General features: G+C 40.1%; 1 protein-coding gene across 2 annotated transcripts in view; it reads right to left on the reverse strand.

Moving 5' to 3' along the window:
• erbb4b (erb-b2 receptor tyrosine kinase 4b) overlaps positions 1-20,802 on the reverse strand; it is a 381,424-nt gene that overhangs the window by 158,148 nt on the left and 202,474 nt on the right. For both annotated transcript variants that reach the window (XM_088083126.1, XM_042495287.2), the window contains exon 3: positions 9,476-9,662. In XM_088083126.1, coding sequence (XP_087939252.1) covers positions 9,476-9,662 — 187 coding nt within the window. The remainder of the gene's footprint in view (positions 1-9,475; positions 9,663-20,802) is intronic.

Raw genomic sequence — 20,802 nt, forward strand, 5'->3', positions numbered from 1 at the left:
AGTCTCCATGTTTTCATTGTGTTTGAAATGTACATATTTCACAAGTTGAAAGATCAGATATGGTAATAAAAAAGTATTGTACTGTCTCTTCATCTGTGTCATTTTCTCAACATGTTCTCTGGGAACTATTATGCTTTTCTTTATTTTCAGTCATATATATGTAATGACAGTAGTGACAATGTCTGGGGTTCATATTAAATATGGCCAAGGTTTTAAATAATGAGGTGAGTATTTGTAGAATACTCTGTTTCAAATGGGGTTTTTTTTTGTACTTTGGCTGAAAGATAACATCAGATTGTGACAGATTTCTTGATATGGTCATCTGCTCTAAGCATGTTATTGCAAATAGTCTACACTGCTACATGTAGCTACAGGCTAGCATTAGGGAAACCTGTAAACTTGGTTACCAATATTGTAAATTTCTCCCTGATTTTGGATCATATTTCTACAGTAAGATGTCCAGTTTTGTTTGGAATCTTTTACTAGTGATTTTTACAGTAGAAAGTACTGCTGTACTCTGTTCCCCGGCTGCAGTGTCAGTGCAGAGACACCAAGATGTAGAATATCTGCAAAAACTGAGCCTTCTCACAACGATGAATACAGGTGTTTCAGTACAAATAGTATGAGAAAAATAAAGTGTTTTTAATAATTAAAGTATGGAAACACGTTCTAGTAGAAACCCCAAATGCACATATAAAGCTAAGAATAAGTATAGTAGGTCCTGGTTAAGTTACTTCATAGGAGCTACATGTTCTTTGTTCTCTACATCCTTGCATGGTATCAACTATACAGCAAACAGCAAATATGGACATTACAAAGATTGTAGTAATCAATCAGACATTTCTTGTCATTGTAAAAAATGTAAGGACATCTAAAGGCATTGTAATATAAGAGCTAGGTTGTGACTGACCTGAGGGGTGATTTCATTCCTCCCTTGATGACGAAATTAATGAAATCAGTACAGAGGACCTGAATTGCACCATATGGAGACAATTTCAGGCTATATCCAGGCTGCCTTATTAGTATTAGTATAAGTATTAGTATAAGTACTAGTATTAGTATTAGTATCAGTATTGGTATTAGTATTGGTATTAGTATCAGTAATAGTAACAACCATATACTTGGTGTTATTACAATGCCCTCCAATCCCCCATCCATTACTCAAAATGCTACATCTTTAATTCTTCTGTTTGTCCTCTTAACTCATTTTATTTGTAGTTTCTAAAGGCCTTTTACCTTTTATACAAACTGTTCTTATAGTCTCCTGTGCTCTGCATCTGGGCAAGGGAAAGGCCAAGGGGATTATCTGAGTTTTATGGGGAAAATGAAGTAGACAATAATTGTTACTTTAATGGTTGTTTAAAATTAGTAAGTAAGTCTGTTACCATGTATATGGGAAAAGGGAGTGTGGTTTGACACAAGGGAATTTTGAACAAAAACTTTAGTCCAGTAATTTAATGTATGCAACATGCACAGCCAAAGATACAAAGACAGACACACAAACACACACACACACACACACACACACACTTTAATTGGCAAAGATCTGTTTTGTATTATTATTTCTCCTTTCTCGTAGCAGGTTGTGCTGTTGTTGTCCATTAATATTTCATAAAGCCCAGTTATTTTCTGCTTATAAAATATCCACACATTGCACTATTAAAGATAACAATAAATTACAATGCATAAAAAAGCAATACTGTACCCGAAAGGAACAGGAAATGCTGTTAGCTAAATATACAGATGGACCTGAAGCAATTCAGTGAATTGACAAGGTTACATTTTACATTGAAAAGGGGAAGTAAAATATGGAAGTAATTGAAAAACAATTATAAAAAATGTAAAATTATAGAAAATGATTCTTGATTTGTGTTCTGGGAAACCCGGGGCCATCATGGGCCAAGATAGCCAAAGGTGAAGAAATACCAAGCCTTTAACTGAGAGTGTGAAGTTAATAGTGTTTTGCTATGTTAGCTCTGTGCAGCGCACAGATAAACAAAACTGCTTAAAGAAACTTTTAAATTCAGCCCTGTTGTTCCCCTGGCAAAAACCCCAACCATCGGCTCTAATAGTCTCACTATCTCTGTCACACAGTAGTATTACAGAGCAATCAATTAGCACCAACCGCCACTGATGGCCCGTTCCGGACTCCAATTTAACATGTGCCTCCTCACGATCCACATTAGGGGCTCACAAATGTGACAATATGAATGTCGTCCTTCAAAAAGAAAGTCCCTCTTGCCCCCTTCCTGGAGCAGTGAAATATTGAGTGTGACACGGGAGTAATTGCATGGGAAGTAATCAATTAGACACACAATTGAAGGAGACCTGAGGTCTGTGGGCTGCCAGGCTAGAGGCTGGACTAAATTCTGGTGACGTGCGCTGAACCAATCTCGCCTGCCTCCTGTGGCAGAATTGCTCTTTCTTTTCCTAGTCGTTAGACGTTGAATGGAAGTCTCGGGGATCAGAAGAAGGCAGCAATTTTATGCCCCCCTCTCAGTACTCCCTTGTCTGGGGGAAACACACTGACTCAAATCGTCCCTTTCACCTTGCCCCATTCCATCTCATTCTTTCTCTGCTTCCTTTGTGCGTCCAACAGGACACGTGCAGCAGATGATAGCGTACATGCACTGAGATTTGCCCATCAAGCAATTGCAGACTTTGGAGAACACTGTAGGACTGTGCTCCAACTGATGTTGCATACTGTACAAAATAGTACAAACATTACAATGCATGCGTTTGTGTAAAAGGCATCAATGTAACAAATCAAGACAGCCAACTAAAATATGATGAGAGACACAGCGCCAAGGAAAGAGGGATAAAGAGATGGAAGAAAGAAAACGGGGTAGATAAAGAGAGAGCAGATGGGCCATGAAGGAGTGGATAACGCCTTGGCGTAAAACACAGGCTTGTGTACATGCATGCGACGAGAGAGGATCATTCAGCAGATGGGGCCTCAGATTGGATGCTTCATTTTGGACAGACGCAGTGCAGGCGTAGGGTGGTTAGAAAAATGAATCAACAACACAAAACAAATCTGAAAAAAAAAAAATACTGGATGAAATGAGGGAAAGGAAGGGAGGGGGGCAGTAAAATGCGTTAAATCAGAAAGCTCATCTGTGTTGTGCTCCTTATTGAGGCTGTTATTATTTTGCCAGGGAAGCAGGCTGTAATTACCATGTGAAAGCACAGAAGCTGCCCGGGGTTCATGTGAATCCAGACGGAAGTGCTGAAAATGTTTGCCTAAGCAGGAAGGAAGACACTGCAGGTCAGCGTGCATCAAAATACAGATTAGGAACTTTGAAAATGTCAGGAGGCGGTTCTGTTTAACCTTTTTCTTGCTTGGCTGTGGGGAGAAAAGGTAGAGAGAAGTACTTATTTGAAGCTTCTCTTTGCAGCAAAGCCCTAAAAATGGAGTCCAGTGACCAGCTTTTTGTTTTCAAATGGGAGATGAGTCCTCACCATGTAGCTCTTTAAATATATTTTTGTCCCCACAAAGTAATATCAAACAAACAACACTACTAAACTTTCCACACATATGCAAAGATTCTTTTTCATTTCTTATTCACTCCTATACACTCTGTGCACACACACACACCAATCCTCAACTTTCCTCAGCTCAACTGTGCCTTATATTTCATATTCATGAGGATAACTTAGCTAAGCTTGATTGAAAGGTGCATCGGAGGGAGTCCTATCCCTGCTCAGCCTGAGTCCTCCTCCACTCCATCCTCCAGTCCCCTGAAATCCAGAGAGTCCATTCACCACTCGCAGAGAGTGCACCGGAAAAATCAATAAGTGCAATGCTACAATATACTAGCGACAAATTGATTTCATCCTAAGGCAATTTCAACCTGAGTAGAAATGCGGGTGGGTTTCAGCACTGAAGGGGTCTTTTGCTGTGCCTTCCCTCGATTAGCCTCTTATGTAGTTAATAAGTTTTATCCTCTTATATATGTTCCTTATAGATCGATCACTTACAGTTCTCCTGGGAGCTGCTGCAGAGGAACGGTGGACCAATATGACAGCAACATCAAAGGCCTTGTAATGAATGAGACAACTAGCCTCAGACTCACTAACGCACTTGAAGGAAGGAAAAAGTTTTGATGTACTGCTTGATGTACAGGAGTGGATCTGCCCTGATGGTTTAGGCTTATATCCTTCCTCAGCAGTATACTGTAGAATGATGAAAACTGCAACACAACAAACTGGGACACATGTGACTTGTTTCTCCCCCGCCAGCAAGAGCTTGTTTAACTGTCAGGACCATCTGTGCAGAAAGCAGTGATATGATCGACCCTCCAAGACAAGTTTCTTGTTATAAAGTGACAAGTTGGTATTTAAGGTCGTTATGGGTCCCAAGTTTTGGACTTGATCCTAAACCCATCTATCCCTATCTCGGAACTCATCAACTATCAGCTTGACAATGATAAGCCTCTGGGGTAGGGCTGGGCAATAAAACGATAACGCTAATTATCTCTAAGAACATTTTCCTCATTAGAGATACAACAAATGTTAGATAAATCCTTGATATAATTTAACCATCGATATGCTCGTAGAGGGGACAGTAATACATCCTCAACGCCAATTACCACCTACCATTAACCAGGAAGAAATAGTCGTAGTCGCAGTAGTCGTAGTAGTCGTAGTCGTAGTCGTAGTAGCAGAAGCAGAAGAAGAAGAAGAAGAAGAAGAAGAAGAAGAAGAAGAAGAAGAAGAAGATAATGATGATGATGATGATGATGATGATACCGGCCTCTAATGCTCACGGTAATGTTTAACATTATAACATTGAACCTGCTCATAAAGTTATTATTAGTATTATTGTTTGAATATGGATAACAGTCTTGCCATCTTTGTGTATTTTTTGTTTCATGTTTACCTGTTGCTCAAACGTGATTGGTCAGTTCAAGTTGGAAACCAGAATGCTTCTGATACCAAAATCTGCTACCTACAGATTCTGAATTGCAGACACCTCGTTACAGAGATTACATCTGTCCAAACTTAACATGCCTATATAGATTTTACACACAAAGAAAAGTTAACCTGGATAGTTGTTTTTCTATTCTATTGTATCTGTTAGCAAGAACAAAAAATAGTACACTAAATAGACACTAACAGAGTTATGAGTAGAGCAGATTCAGGCCATGGCTGTTGTGCATAACTTCCCCTCCACTTCATGGCTCGAGGCCACGGATGGCACATCAAACAGCAGCTTCTCACAGAGTCCAGCCCCGGCTCCCTCAGCACTGGCTTCAACTTGGCACCACAATGAAGAGGACCAACTTGGCAAAAAAAGCTGCTTGTGGTGCTGGACCAACGCAATTCCCTAAGTGTGGCGCAACATGTGAGAAAAATACAAGATGGAACATGATGCACAAGCACATAGTGTTGCTGCAAATACACTCGTGGACGGCTGTGTCGCTTCCTTCGACTCTGGGGGATCACCAGGAAGGAACAGTTGAAGAGAACAATGAGAGACAATTGAATTATTTAGAAAGAGGGCTGGAAGCAGCAGAGACTCAAGCTCAGTGCTACGCTTCCTCACAAATCTAAATAAATTCTAGTCTCAGAATGATTTGCAATTTTGCAATACAGAGTGCGCTTTTAAATTCCTGTGCAAACTGATGGCAGTGTCCGTCTCATGTTTCCTGAGTGTAAGTGTCCTCTACATATTTGAAATGTATATATATATATACCATATACCATGTATTCATACATTTGGTATGAATATAGGTATTTGGTCCCAAAACATAATTAGCTGGAAACAAGCTTCAGTGTACTGTGTGCTACCAGTCCAGTCTGATTGCACTGGGAGCTCATCCCCGTAGAGAAATAGGCAGCAAAAGTAATTTCAAAGCACTTTTTTTTTTTACATTCCATCAACAAGGACACGCATGGCACTTTGCAGTGCTAACTAATAAATCATTCAAATCTCATTGATCATTCTTCCCTATGTGTAAAAGATAAAAATAAAATAATAAAGCAAAATAATTAATGTTATGATTGCACCGAAGGGCATAAGGCGAAAAAAACATTGCAGCGTTTGCACCATGGGACTAAACACAACTGACCGGGACTTACTGATAACAATTCGACTTAATGTTATTCAACGAAAACACATCTCTATCTCCAGTCAAGATTTGTGAGGTTGGATATAACTTCAATATGGGTGAATAACCCCTCTGGTCTTGTGTTACACACATCATGAGCTGGCCTGAGCCCGCCCCACTTAGCCTTGTATTGGAAAAAAGCTCTACATCTTTTTGCAAGTCAAAAGCTTCATTTCTTACTGACCTCAGGGTCAGGGCGCCTGAAGGAAACCCAGGAGCACAAGGATCCATTGTTTATAAAGAGCCAGAACCACCCACACAATGTTTTTCTACTTAGCGTGCTATATATCAGCATTTATCACATTCACTGTCTTCTCGAACTTCTGAGGAAACAGGCTTGGGTCGGTTGTGGAGTGGGTTGTAAATCAGATGAGAAACACTTAGTGTGTAAGCAGGAACGAGGGGTGGAACTAACAGAAGAGATAACATCTTTTCAAAACTCCACCAGTCAGAATCATAACCCCAGCTTGAGAGGGTTAATTTTGATAACAGCGCTAGTTGGGTACCTGGGAGAAGAAGAGGCAGATTGTGCATGTTTTCGTCTTGCGTTAAGATGACAGAAGCCAATAAACAGCTATAAGCACAATGGCCAATTTATTAATGCAACTGTGCCATACTGTACCTTCCAACCAGTTATTGAGTTTTGGTGAAAGATTTTCAGAAAGCATCTCCTTGGTATGGCCTTTGTGGGATATTTTAACAAAGCTACTGTGAATACTGTTCACCAGTTCATTGTTAGATCAATCTGGAACAACTAATTCCTGATAGTCACCATGGTTGCGAAGGCAGACAGTCAGGGCTTAATTTGAGGCGGAACCTGCCAGAACATGTTCCAGGCAACTACGTTGGATCCGTAACCTATTTAATTGGATCCAACACCTCCTGTGTCACTATAAAAATATGTTAATATATTTTTGTCTGTTATTAATTAAAATATTTAATGTTACCTGTCTGAGATGGCACTTCAGGTCACACAGCGCAGACATTGGGAGTTCTGTGCTGCTCATATGAGCTGACATGATTTGAAACTGCAGTTTCAATTAAGATAGCCTGCCCTCAGCAATAAGGAGGAAACTGGTAAAATGGCAAAAAGACAGTCAAGTTTGTTGAATTTCCTCAAACCAGCCAACCAGTGCGAAACTAAGCAGGCCAAAGTCATTTCGGCAGATCAACAGTGTGGAGACCCCGGTGAGATTGCAAAAGGACACAGAACTGTGCGAGACACGGGGAATGAAGAAACAAGCAGGGGAGAGGAGGCCGAGGGCTCTGTGAATGTTTTATGCGCTGTTTTGGACAAATAAGCATGAAAGTAGGAAGAAATTGTTATTGTTATTCTCTGCTGCATCTGTGCTGATTATTGACACTCCAGAGTGTTTGTGTGGCGCTGTCCGTAGTACTGAAACAGGATGGAGGCACAGACAGACCGATTTCATTCAGCCTGCTTGTTCTTCGTGGTTCTAAATAGAAAATTCAACCCCAATTCCTAATTTCCCCCATTGTAGAAAATTGAAGGTACAAAACAGAGTTACAAGAGAATATATATGTTCTACAAACTGTTAACAGCTGTTTCTGTGTGTCTCATTCTGCTGATTTTGAGTGAACGAAATAATCTGATTAATAAATTTATAGCTATAAATATGTCTCTGTTTGTGAAGACAGTGCTGTTTAGGTATGTTTAGTTGTAACAGTAAGTATCCATGCAGTCCGATATGTTAGATTTTTTTACGCGTTCGGTGACAAGTCCAGCCCCCCTCACAGGTTGCCGGAACATCCCCCTCTCCTCCTTCTTCACAAATTAAGCACTGCATACAGTAGACAACTTTACTTAGTCAATTACTGATTAACACTGGTGACTAAACAAGGCAATCTAATCACCGTTGAATTCAGTTGTAAGACCTTTCTGAAATCATGAACTCCAAGGATAACCATTTGAATCAAGGTAATGAAGTGAGTGAAGTGAATAATGAAGTTTCAGGAGTTTCAGAAGTCTGTGAAGCATTCAAAGCAAAGGAAAAAACATTTAAAAATAGCTTTAAAAAAATGTGTCTTTTCCATTTGACCATTATTGTGTAGATTTCCTCCATTTGCTTAAATAACATCTGACCCAAGAATAATAAACATTAGCATTAAAAACAAGTTCTGGAACAGACTGCTTTAGTCATGCTGGGCAGTGTGAAAGTAAAACTGTGTAAAACATCGGACAGTTATCACGTCTAACTAGCTAAAAGGAATACTTTCCCCACAAAATCATCAAATGTATATCAATTACTTACACTGTATTATGTTCTTGATTTTTTGCAGTCTTTGCCAATTCGCAAACATTCAAGCTCATTAGCTGTGCTAATATTTGTGCTAACAAACTGGGGAGGGTAGCTTATGGTTATCTTGGCTTTAAGTACAACCGATAACTGGTATCAAGTGATGTGAACACTGTCAGCACAGAGGCTCCGTGCATTCTGTGAACCAATATGGCAACACTCATTTTTTTTATACTGTTACAGCAGTGAATTACCTCTTCACTGTTTGCATTTTTCTTACTTGCCAGCTCCAGGTGGCCTCAGATGGCGATGGTAATTGTCCATTGTTTGGTTGATTCTTGGTTACGTCAGGAGAATCTCAAATAGATCTCAACGCTAACAGGCTGTCGCGACATGGCATCACATGAATTTTTTCATAGAAAAATTTAAACTGGCAGGTATGATGCAAATAGTGCATCTTCTCATCATATGCATCACATCATGGGGTCACCCGGCGCAAGTTCACCTCTATTCGTGTCTTTGTACTGACTTTGTATGTAATCTCACCACACGAAGCGCTCTATTTAAGAGTTTGTAAAAGGATGCTTTGATGTAGTTAAAAGTAAAAGTGGCCCCCTTTTGATCAAAGTTATTCAGAATTTTCTCAGATTCCTCGTTTACTATAGGGAAATGAGAGAAAAACAAAGTTTTCTTCACAAATGCAATGTTAACAAAGGTTGATCAGTATATATATAAATGATCATATTGTGGGTGAAGTATTCCTTTAAGTTCCTGAATGATGCTCATTTGATCTAAATTTCAGGCTTAGTAGTAAAAGCATTTCATCATCAGCTGTCCTAACCTGTTAGGAGTTCCCAGCAGGTGGTGAATGAAAGGGTAAACATGCACACACAAACTCCAGGAGGCATGGGAATATAAATGTTAAATGTTTGATCTCTGATATTAGACTCAAGTATTGTAAATATTGGACTCATCGTGAAGTTGTACCATAGTTTACTGACAAGCCATTTCTTTGCTTGAAAATAACAACAACAATAACAAAAACCGGCAACGAGACAAAGCACAGAGAAATGTGAGTTACAAGAAAATATTTCAGTCACTCACCTGTGAGGTTCTTCAGACCCAGCTGGCGCAGGCCAAAGTTTCCATCACGTCTGTAGTTGAGGAAGATTGCGAGGGAGTAGTGGTCCTCATACAGCTTGGTCCCTCGGATGATCCTCAAGTTCTCCAAAGGCAGGTAGTCAAACTGGTTCAGGGCCACCAACACGTAGCCTGTCACTTCTCGGATGGACTGCGGACAGAGTTACAGAGGGAGGTGTTAGTGTGGTGTTTTAACGGTGCATAATATTGTTGCATAAATAACAAACATTTGTTGTGTAAAAGAAAAAAAGGAAAAAAGTAATTTCTCTTGGTGGATTTGGAATTAAGGTTCCAGCATGTAAGCTAGTACAAGGCTAAGAGGTAGTTTATAAAACTGTAGTGGCCGCTAGCAGGCCTTGAGGAGGCCATATTCCATGTTTTTCTTTTTCAGTGCATCAGTCTGAGGAACTCAGGGTTTAGCCAAGATTGTTTTCAGCCAAAAAAGAACCACTGTACAAGGCTGTGATGCTATATCGGGCTGTGTTTCAGATTGTGCAACATATTGATCAAAAACTTTAGATTCTGCCCACTTTAATGAAGATTTTGAACATCTGCATTGATCTTGATGTAAGCTTGTTATAATGTATTTCAAAGGGAATACTCTACTAACTCTTTCCAAGCTGTTCTAAGAAAATGCATTTTGTTGATAATAGGCTGGTAAAAATGATGCAATTTCAAAGTTCAGGTCTGACATCTGTAAGCTGAAGTGAATAAAAGTGTAAATGCACTTATTATTAGCTCTTCTTAGCTTGGTAATTATGTGTCTGCCTTGCAGAAATCAACTACTCTGCCCTATGTGGAAAGCCTTAAAACGTGACCTATGTGCTATCTACTGTTTCCAAGATGTTACATCTTGTTCCCGTTCTGCAGGCAGTTCTACTTCTTTTGAACTCTATGTCCATTCAGCAGTGCATATTTTTGGTAAACTGCTTTCCAACTGCAGTTACTCTCTTTTAACAATATTTTGCTGTAAGAAGTTGCCATTGGCATCACTATTTTAAAGTTAAACCTTGTTTTTACAAAAAAATATATCACTTCTAAGATATGTTTTCTTCTACAGTTTATGTGTATCTGCAGCGAGGCTCCTATATATTGTGCCTACTTCCTGTACAAAAACAAGATCCTACACTGGATATAGCCAATAACTTTACATAGTCTCTCACATTTTCTCCCACAGTGAATGAAGAACCAGTAGAGCCATGTTACACATTGCATAACTATATCTATATCTCATAAAATTGTAGTTTACCAAATTACATGCTACTTTACAATGAAAGTAGTTAAATTATATATTTTACTATTTTGTTTTTCAAAGTAGAACTATTTTCACAAAAGTACTTCAACTATATGCAAACTACAAAGTACCTCACGGAGAGTCATCACAATCTGAGTCTGGAATCCCATATAGTTACACAAAGGTACAACTAAACTGACACTGAATAAAATGTAGGTGGGTTTGATTTAGAGATTAAGGCACTGAAATCCACACCTAGACAGCCCGAGGAAGTATTTAAAGAGTATCAGGGAGCAAATGTTGGGGAGAAATCTGGAAAATGCTTATCTTCCAGGAAAACTAATAACATTTGATCACGGAAATCGTGGTTTCAAATCAAAGGTAATTTTAGTCAAAAAGCAGGTCATTAAACGAGAATGGTGGCCAATACACTCTGGCATTTTCATTTTGGATGCAAGAAATGTCATAAGAATATAATCAATATGTAGTTTGTAATTAACTACAAAAACTACATGACTCAATGTAAGTACAGAAAAAGAAAAATATTTGAATGTAGTGAAACTGCCACCCAACTACCTCAATTTGTAACTTCAACTAGTAAATGAACTAATTACCTACTTCCCAACACTGCATATGTCCCTCCTATCCTTCTGTCATTTAGCCAAAAAAAACTTAACACCTCTACAAATAGAATTATTTCCAAAGACCAATGTTGGATTTCATTTTGCTGCATTGTGCAGTTTAAATGAATTGGTAATTTAGAATTTTAATTTGAGTTACTACATAGCATCTTGTACCCTTGTGTAAGCAATTGTAGCAAATATTTACTGCCTCTTACTCAATTCTTTTCAAAAGACAAATTCAGTAACAATATTTCAAGGTTATTAAATAAAATTAAGTTGCACAATGTTTCTTCTCTGAACCTTCAATGCTCCTGAATGTTTTATTTTACATTGATGGTAATTACTTGTATCACCTTAAGTTTTAAAAATGTACAGAATAGTTACGGGTTTGCATGGCAAGAAGGGCACAGAGAGAATGCAGCAGGCAAGAAAACAAAACAAAACAAAACAAAACAGACAGGGGAAAAAAAGGGAAATCAGGCATAAATCAGATCATTGACAACATCGCTCTTCAAGGTCACTTTCCACAGATTCAATCATGCCAGCGAGTTGAGTTAGAGCATCTGAGTGAGGAGAACTTGCTCTGGGGTTTGTGACCTCAATGCAAAAACTTGGCACAGGGTTCAGCGCTCATGTCCAGAGCCCGGCCTGGGGTGACTGAGCCACAAGGACAGCCATTGCTTCACACTTTAAATGTCATTTAGGAGGGGATATAACGACTGTCGAGACCTTGGCGCGGAGCCACCCAGTTGGAGCTGCTGTCGCGTGAATCAAAGTGACAGGCTGTGTCCTCTTTCTCCCATCCACCATCATGGTGGCTGTCATTAGCAGACAGGCGGTCAGAGGAGTCTTTCCACGCCGGCCCCGCTGATGCTGATAATCAACAAGTCTGTGTGTGAAGTGCTGTTGCAGCTGATGTGCTGAACTGAAATAAGTCCTAAGGAGGGCCCTGGCAGCATAGTCATGGCGGCTGACAGCTGTCAGAGAGCATGGCCATCAGCCACCAGTAAGTAAGCCACAGTCATAGCTCCGTCATCATTACCCTGCTGATTACCATTAATAGAAACAGACGGGCCAAAGTCTGGTGAGTCTGTGTGTATTTATGTGAATGAGTGATGGGGAATTTATATTCAGCTTATGTGTGTGCATGTGTTGATCGGTTTAGAGACAATTGGAAAAGAAGATCAAATAAGCTACATTGTGGAGTTAAACATATTTTATGTATGTAGAATCGCTGAGGATGACGGTGAACCCTAGGGTGGCAAGAGCTGATGCACACTCATTTGTCTGCATGTGTGCATGCATAAGTGTACAATAAAGTGAGCTCACTTGATGCGTCTCTGTTGTACCATCAGTGTGAACACAAAGTTAGACAATCAGAGCCATACTTCACACTTTATTTCACCAGCCAAGAGCTGAGGTCTGTTGGATGACTCACATTCACCCTGCTGGGGGTTTGAAGGTCTTTTCAACCCTGCTCCACAACCAAATCGTTCCAAGTCTATGTAGTCCAGTGACATTGCCCTGGGCGTTTTGCCATATCCTCCCCACCTATGATCCAGGTGCTTTTTCCTCCTACCAAAAGGTGGAGGGTGGCACACAAGAGTAGGAGCAATAAACTCAGACTGACTGAATCTGAGCATATACAGTGGCTGATTATAATTTCAGGGCACACACTTCATGTGTGCTTTTTTTTACTTTTCCTTTTTTTCTGTGCCTGTTTATTACCCCACTCGCACGGTTGCCAGTTTGTTATTTTCAAGCCACCAAATCAATACTTTCCAAAGTGCAGCCTTGCAAAGGGAAATAAAACGAGGGAGAAAGAAGATGGCAGGTACACACGCTTTTCTCCCCACAGATTGTTTGTTCAATAATGAACTGTGTGAAAAAAGGGAAACAACTTGTAGTGATTACAGGCCCTTGCTGAGTTAATGGCCAAATCTGCTCTGCGTGGTCACTTTCATTAAACACAGATCAACAAAACAAGCACCCCCTCTGCAACACCACGGGTGCAGGCCAAGTGCACCGTATGCCTACATAAGGGAAACGTGCACCTGAAGAAAAGTCCCTTGAAGGAATATAGCAAAATCCTTTTATTCACAATGTGTTAATACACAAGGGCCCACATAATGTGAATTTTTTGTGTGTGCCCTAAATTTATTCCTGAGTCATTTGAATGACCTCCTCTATTTAGCCACAGTGCAATTAGAGCAGCAAATTACCTGCTAAAGATAACAACATGACACGTTGTTGTCCTGGATTTCTCCCAGTAAAAATAGCCCTTTAAGCTATCATAGGGATAGCATAGGGCCACGTGCTTAGGTGGATTATAAGACAAAGGACCCCTAGGCAAAGACATGCAAAAGGCCCCGCCACCTCTCCTACATAGGAGACAGATCCACAGACGCTGTGCAGAATTTGCCTTTTTGTTGTTGCTGTGTTTCTTTATATATCTTATATAATTTTGTGTGATTTTCTGATCTAAGTTATATTTGTGTCATTTTTGGATGTTTTCGTATCTAGCCGTTTTGTGTCTCTGAAATCGTTTTGTGTCTGTTTGACATGTGTGGTTATTTTGTGAATTTTTGAACTTCCTTTGCATCTGTTCATTGTCATTTTGTGTCTCTCGGAAGCAATTTTGCGTCTCTTTGAGTTATGTTTGTGTTATTTATCGTTGTGGTTATTTGAGTATCTTCCTGGTTGATGCGTGCTAATTTTAGCGACATTTTCCAGGTGAAGGCCAGGGGGCTTACCCTGGGTCATTCCCTTGTAGGTCTGTTCAGTTATCCATCCATGGGCACATGTGATAGATAACCAGCCTCATCTTGCCAAAATCCAAGACGTAATGCTCTCTTAATCCTTTTTCTCTTCCTATTCAGTGTTTTGTATATCAACAGGCAATCTCTTGTGGTGAAATGGACACAATTCTTTACTAGATTCAAACAGGAAGGTGCAAATTGTTGATCATCCATAATCCCTTCAGTACACAAGTATTCCTTTTTTTTCTTAGATAGGAGTAGGATGTTAGACTTATTTAATTCATGTAGACTGAACTGTGTAGCAACCCCCCCAACCCCAATCCTGCACGTGCGCGCACACACACACACACACACACACACACACACACACACACACACACACAAACACACACACACACACACACACACACACACACACACACACACACACACACACACACTGCATGCCTCCCAAGAGATCAATGCACCAGAGTTCCAGTAACAGTGAACAAAAGAGACAGAGAGAGCCAGATTCACTAGATTAACAGGGATTTCTCCCTCCTCCCTTCTCCCCAAGCCGAAGCATTTGTGAACGGAAGTGTGGCAGCGGAACAAACCCCTCACTTGAGTCACCGAGACGTGCGCGGTTTTGGAATCGAGTCCTTCAATCCCCAACTTCTAAAAGAAGAGGGGAGGGAGGGGGGTTTGGAGGGTAGAGTTAGAGAAAGAGGGAGGCAGAAAGGATAGAAAAGGACAGGGGAGACAGAGAGGGTGGGACACACACTGCAGGAGGAGGAGCTCAGTCAAGTGGATCGGACTGGCACTATGTTCAATGCATAATTAAAACCACACCTGTTCCAGGTCAGGAAAAGAGACAGAGAGACAGCAAAGGGTCTGGGGGGGTGAAATGTTGGGAAAGGTGGTGCAGGGCTGAAAGTGTAATGACACCATTAGCATGTTTGAAGAGACTGAACACACGTTAGCATGATTCCCTCTCATTTCCATACATATTGAGGCGTACCGATGTGCTCCATGGGGCTGCGGTCATTGAAGTCTGATACACCGGAGTGCACTGGGAGGGCTTAAGGTTTGCCTTGCATCACTAAGCCCTCATCCTCTATTTCCATATCGCTTCTCTAAACCCTCTGCCTGAGCTCACATCCACATCTGTAAACAGACACAGAATCCGGATGGAGTGTCTACAAGTGTAAGTGAGAAAATCCTCCTGAGTTTCCCCTGGAGCTCATCCTTGATGTAAGCAACAACCTACTGGAAATATTGCTGGTAATTGTCCCATTGTAAAAAGTGACGGCTTCATTACTGTTTTGACATTAATTTCTGACATTAATCCTTATAAATGAGCGTTAACCCTCCATTGTGAACAACTCATGCATATCACTCACAAAGTCAGTTATAATGCAGCTTTATTTTATCATCTTAGTGGCGCTGCGTGAGTGCAATGTTTCACAGTAGGAGCAGCGTCCCTGATGGAATTTTTGAGTCTTCTTGAGTGTTGCCATGCTTTGGTTTAAGTCGCCCACCTCCAGCCGTGCAATGAGCCAGCTGCCCGGTAACACCTCAATCCCTCTGGAGTGGCTCTAACCCAATGTGAGCCACATCAAACACCGGCGGTGGATGCTACCTTTGATGTGTGCGTGCAGCTGTATATGTACGTGCATCACTCAAGTGTTTTATTGCTTGGACAAGATTATTTTGATGACTCATCTTTGAAGATGAAGAGAAGCTATCCCTTCTGTTTCTTCCATCACACCTCTTATGCTCTCATGAAACAAATCTGTCAGTATGTGGTTGTGTGTGTGTGTGTTTTTTGCGCCTGTACAAAGGAATCCTCATGTGAGATTAGACTTTTTTTCGTATTGACTGTGGTAACAAAAGCAAAAAAGAACAAGAGACATGAAAGATTTGAAACCGCTCTGTTGGCATTCCATGTCCTTCCCTTGCCTCTAGCGGGGGTCAATGCCAGCTGCTTTCTAGGAACGTTGTTAAGCTCAAGGATTTCCCTGATGATTTCAATGAGGCAAATACAATTAAAATACCTTTCTACAGAATGGAAAAAAAGGCACTTCCAGGTGATTAAAACATGTATACAACAACAAGTAACCTGCAAAGAAATATTAAATCATTAAAAAAGAGGAAACAGGCAATAAAACAGGAATTATCTGACCTAAAATCAAAGGCAGTTTTTGGCTTTTGTTTAAAATTTGGAATGACTGCTGCTTACTGATCAAATTGGCAAGGATGGGTGACTTTGAGAAGTCCCTGTTCAGAGTGTGTATGTCATTGTACGCCGAGGCATTGTGTGGTGTTCAGTTGATGCTTGAGTGTCATTGGTTGCGACAGTATGACAGTCTACTTGTCAAGCACGATGACAAGAAAGCCCTGTAAGGTGCATGCATCATTGACAGAAAACACCACGATGGCTGAATAGGGAAAAAATCATGTAAGTGGACAGAGGTGAACAAAAAAAACCAGACACCTATTGTATGTGTATCAAATATCCAAAGTGGGGTCACCCCTTTTACGTCAAATACAATAATAAAGCTTAGAGAGCTATTATATAATTATATTTGTCCATACCTTATTTACAGGGGGTGGTTCACATAAGGACAATCGACAATCAAATGTCCCCCCAAAAACACTGGAACTACAAATATAAAGTGCTCAAACGGGAGTTCAAATGAGGCATTCGTCAGTAGCAGTTTGAGGAGTTTGAGTCACAGGGTGGATAACTGATCCGTCAGTCTGGTCAGAGCTGATCAGATCGATGGCTGAGAGAAGCACCTGTTGCATTGGCAAGTAGAGCAAACTTCTAGACCCAGCGCAATCAATTATCAGTTTTTACTTTCACTGCGCCTTACACTCTACTGCTCCATCTGTGCCCAGAGTTGATCAACACAAGAGTGTGGTGAAATGAATAACTGAATGGTGTGTATATATGTATATGTATATATATATATATATATATATATATATATATATATATATATATATATATATATATATATATATATATATATATATATATATATATACTCCTAAGTGGTCCTAATGAATGGTCCAGCTCCAAAAATATAACATCAGTATGTGACAGCTGGTATTTTAACCATGGCTGGCTGCCACAAATAAATGGGGGGTCTAAAGAAGTAAGTATGCCTGTTGTCACAAAACTGCTGTCAAAGAAGGAAAGAGGTGAGAACTCCTGGGAAGCCTCTAGATCCCCTTTGTAGATCTAAGGTATGATGTATGATTATACAGATATGAAGAATGGGTAGTAGCCAGCGCTTCCTGCCTGATGCCCTCAGCTTGTCCAACTCCACCCTCTTTGTCAAAGGCCAGACAATGAAGCATGGCACAACTCCTATTGATTTACTAACACAGTCATTAAGAAAACGCGTGTATCTTGTCTTGCTCTCTCACTCCCTTGTTCTGTCTATTGCTTTCACTTTCGTAGAAAGTCTTCTGTGTAGACTAATATATTGTATTAAACAAGAAAAAAGTGACCCTTCCTGTGATGCGGCAGTAATGACACCAGTGCCTTTCTGAAAAGTTCAGAGATTTTCATCTAAAAGTGCCTGAAATGGCTACACAAAAAAGCCAGTGAAACACTTAAGTACTGTAAAAATTTGGTCATCTTATTTTTCCTTTTATCTCTGCTATTCCCTCTCTGTTTCTATAACTCTCAGACACTCGTAAGAACGGTAACTCTGAATCAAGTTGTGGAGAAGTGTTTTCTTCCATGTCAGAAAAGCGCAACTTCAGAACTTCAGCTAAAGTTCCCATCATTTTTTGCTGTCATTGTCAGTTTTTTTGGTCAAGAGTCTCTGCAGCATAGCGAAAGCATGAATCACATCAGAGGCAAAGGAGCAAGATCTTACTTTCAGGTCACCTCCCGAAATGGAGCCAAATGGGGCAGTGTGATGTTTGAAAAGGTATAATAACTAGCTTGCGGCCAACTGCCTCAAACTGAGAAACACTTTTCTGAGCCACACGACCCTCGTTAACAACAAACCCATGAGTGTGAGCGACACAGGGCACGCTGCAGACTACAGCACTATCCACTGCCTTTATCCTATTTTTGGCATCGTCTCGGCCCACAATGTGGAAAGAACTTCTAAGATTTCCACAATTCTGACTCCACTTTGCTTTTAGTTAAATCCTCATCAGTCCACTGTGCACTTGAGCTGACGGGAGACACTGGGCTGACAACACCACGCTAAAGCACAGAGAGAAAGTATGCATAGTATATCTCAAATGTAGTGTTGCTGCAAATTGGTATAACACGCATAGCATCTACTGAATTTCCATTCTATTGGGGTCAGACTAGTGCTTCAGGGTTAATGCAACATATAAACTAAAAAACAATTCAAGAATCAATCTGACATGCAATTTTGACAAAGATTCAGTGTTTCAGAAATGGTCAGGGTGTAGGCAGTCTAGGTTAATTAATCTCAGGAAGCATCATTTAAATGTCAGAATGAGTCAAAAATTATCTTTTGAATGAAATGGAAGTGGGAGCACAGTGTACAAAATGAGCACAGCCGCTTTTTGACTCATGACACTGTCCCTTTCAGTCATTTTCTCAAACTGATTTAATCACTGGACTGCAAATGGAACTCCAACCACAGCATAACCCACTCTGTGTGCACTGGACTGATCTTAGTTTTATTTAGTTTTATATTTTACTTCAAATCAGAATATGACTCCCATTTACTGTAAGTGTTCACAGGATTAACTCTCATTTCAGGCAAAACCTCAATTTTGCCTTTGCTTAGCTAAGACCCATCAGCCATTGACACTGATGCATGGGGGTTGATCCAAGTGGCACATTAGTCTGGCACAGCCTTTATTGCTCTTAATCAGATTCCTCCCTTGAATATCTAGGAACGCTTTGCTATTCTTGTGAAATGCTTTCTATAGATTTGAAAGAAAAAGTTTTAATAAACTGAAAGGATTTGGGTATAAAATACACAGTCAGAACTATTATTTATGACAAAACATACAGTACTGACCTCTGTGTGCAGTACTGGCAAATTTTTCTATTTACAATGAATGCTCCTTACCTTGTAAGGGCTTATGGGGAGGCATATGTAATCCATAGACGTAGACACGCACACACGCACACACACACACATACACTCTTTCACTCTCTCTCTCGCTCTCTCTCCCTCATCCATACTTTCTATCACGGTCTCTCCTAACTGCAGCTCTTTCCCATTTCACCTCCTCGACAGTTGCTGAATTGAGCCCTCTGTCATTAAGACTGATTTTCACCTTTGGCATGAAAATGAATAGTGTGGTGTTCACCCTATGCAATGACAGCCATTTATACAGAGCAAAGAAAGAGGACCATAATCGTGACACCACCATCCTCATCCAGTACTACTTTAATTAAGATGTACTTTATTAATTTCTGTAATTTTACCACTACAGTTAAACCATAAGTATTTAAGCTCAGTCCACAAAAACAGTGCAGCACTAAATCATCATGTCTAATTCTACACCCAAACCAACCTATTCTCATTTCAACTCGTCAGCACTAATGCCTGCCCTACATGTCAAACTATGATGCTCTTAGTACCCCTCCAGCATCAGTTTTGGATTCTTTGTCGATTTTTGCTTGTTATATCGTCTTTTCAAAACAAACTTTTGTATTCACTAGAAATGTACAATTTACATTAGTTAAATTCACACAGTCTCTTTTCAAGAGAAACTTAGAACCTGGTTAAAAAAAAAAAGGTTAAGTTTACTTTGTTAGGTTTTGGCAACAAAAGCACATGGTAAAGGTTAGAGGAAAACCTCCTGTTTTCATCGTGCTAGTTTTTTACTAGCACAATGTGACATCACATGGTATAAATCACACACGTCACATGACATAATTCATGAGCATAGCTACATATATTACACTATTATTAAAGTAATTTGATTGACTTTTGGTTTCCTATGGGATATGAACTGTGGTGAAAGTCCATAGTTTGTTTGATCTATCCTTTCTCACAGTTTATACTACAGAGGCTGCTCTGAGCATCTGGTTCATCTCACACTGGCACCAGAGTGCTTTGGTGCTTTGGTATCTGATGCCAAGGGCCACTGACTAAGCCTCTGTATTCGATGAACTGGGAGTTAGACCGGGTTCAGGAAACAATTATACAAATATATTTTTGTATGATGTATGGCATTTATAGCGCTGTATACTGGATGACAAATACAACAAATAAGTTAGTAATGTTTAAGATCTTTATCACAACTAGCATCTGCTTTTCAAGCTATATTTGAAGGTAACCTTCAGTTTTTAGTTCAAAGTGTTCCTGGCATGATTTCAGCAGCCATGCCCATTAATAATTTTCATTAGTTACCTTCTAAAGGTACCTTCATTAGCTTCAGTTAGCTTCACACTCTTCCCCAATTGGACAATACCAAGAATCCAATGTTGTGTAGCTGACAATTTAATTTGCAATGTAATGCCAAGTAGCAGGCAGCATCAATTTCATCCTCCATTTGTCTTCTGCATTCTACCTTGAGAAAAGAGATAAAGACAGATAGAAAAGGAGAACAGTAGAGTGACACCCCTTCCCATGAGGAGAACTCGCGACTCCATCAGAGCACTGGTAATGAGTGGACTCCTGTGGGGAATTCTCCAAATGGACTAATTTGTAATTGATTCAGTGCATTAATTAC

This window comes from Plectropomus leopardus, chromosome 10 (assembly GCF_026936395.1).
Source record: "Plectropomus leopardus strain MGB_pleo_1.0 chromosome 10, ASM2693639v1, whole genome shotgun sequence".
In the NCBI taxonomy this organism is placed as follows: Eukaryota; Metazoa; Chordata; class Actinopteri; order Perciformes; family Serranidae; genus Plectropomus; species Plectropomus leopardus.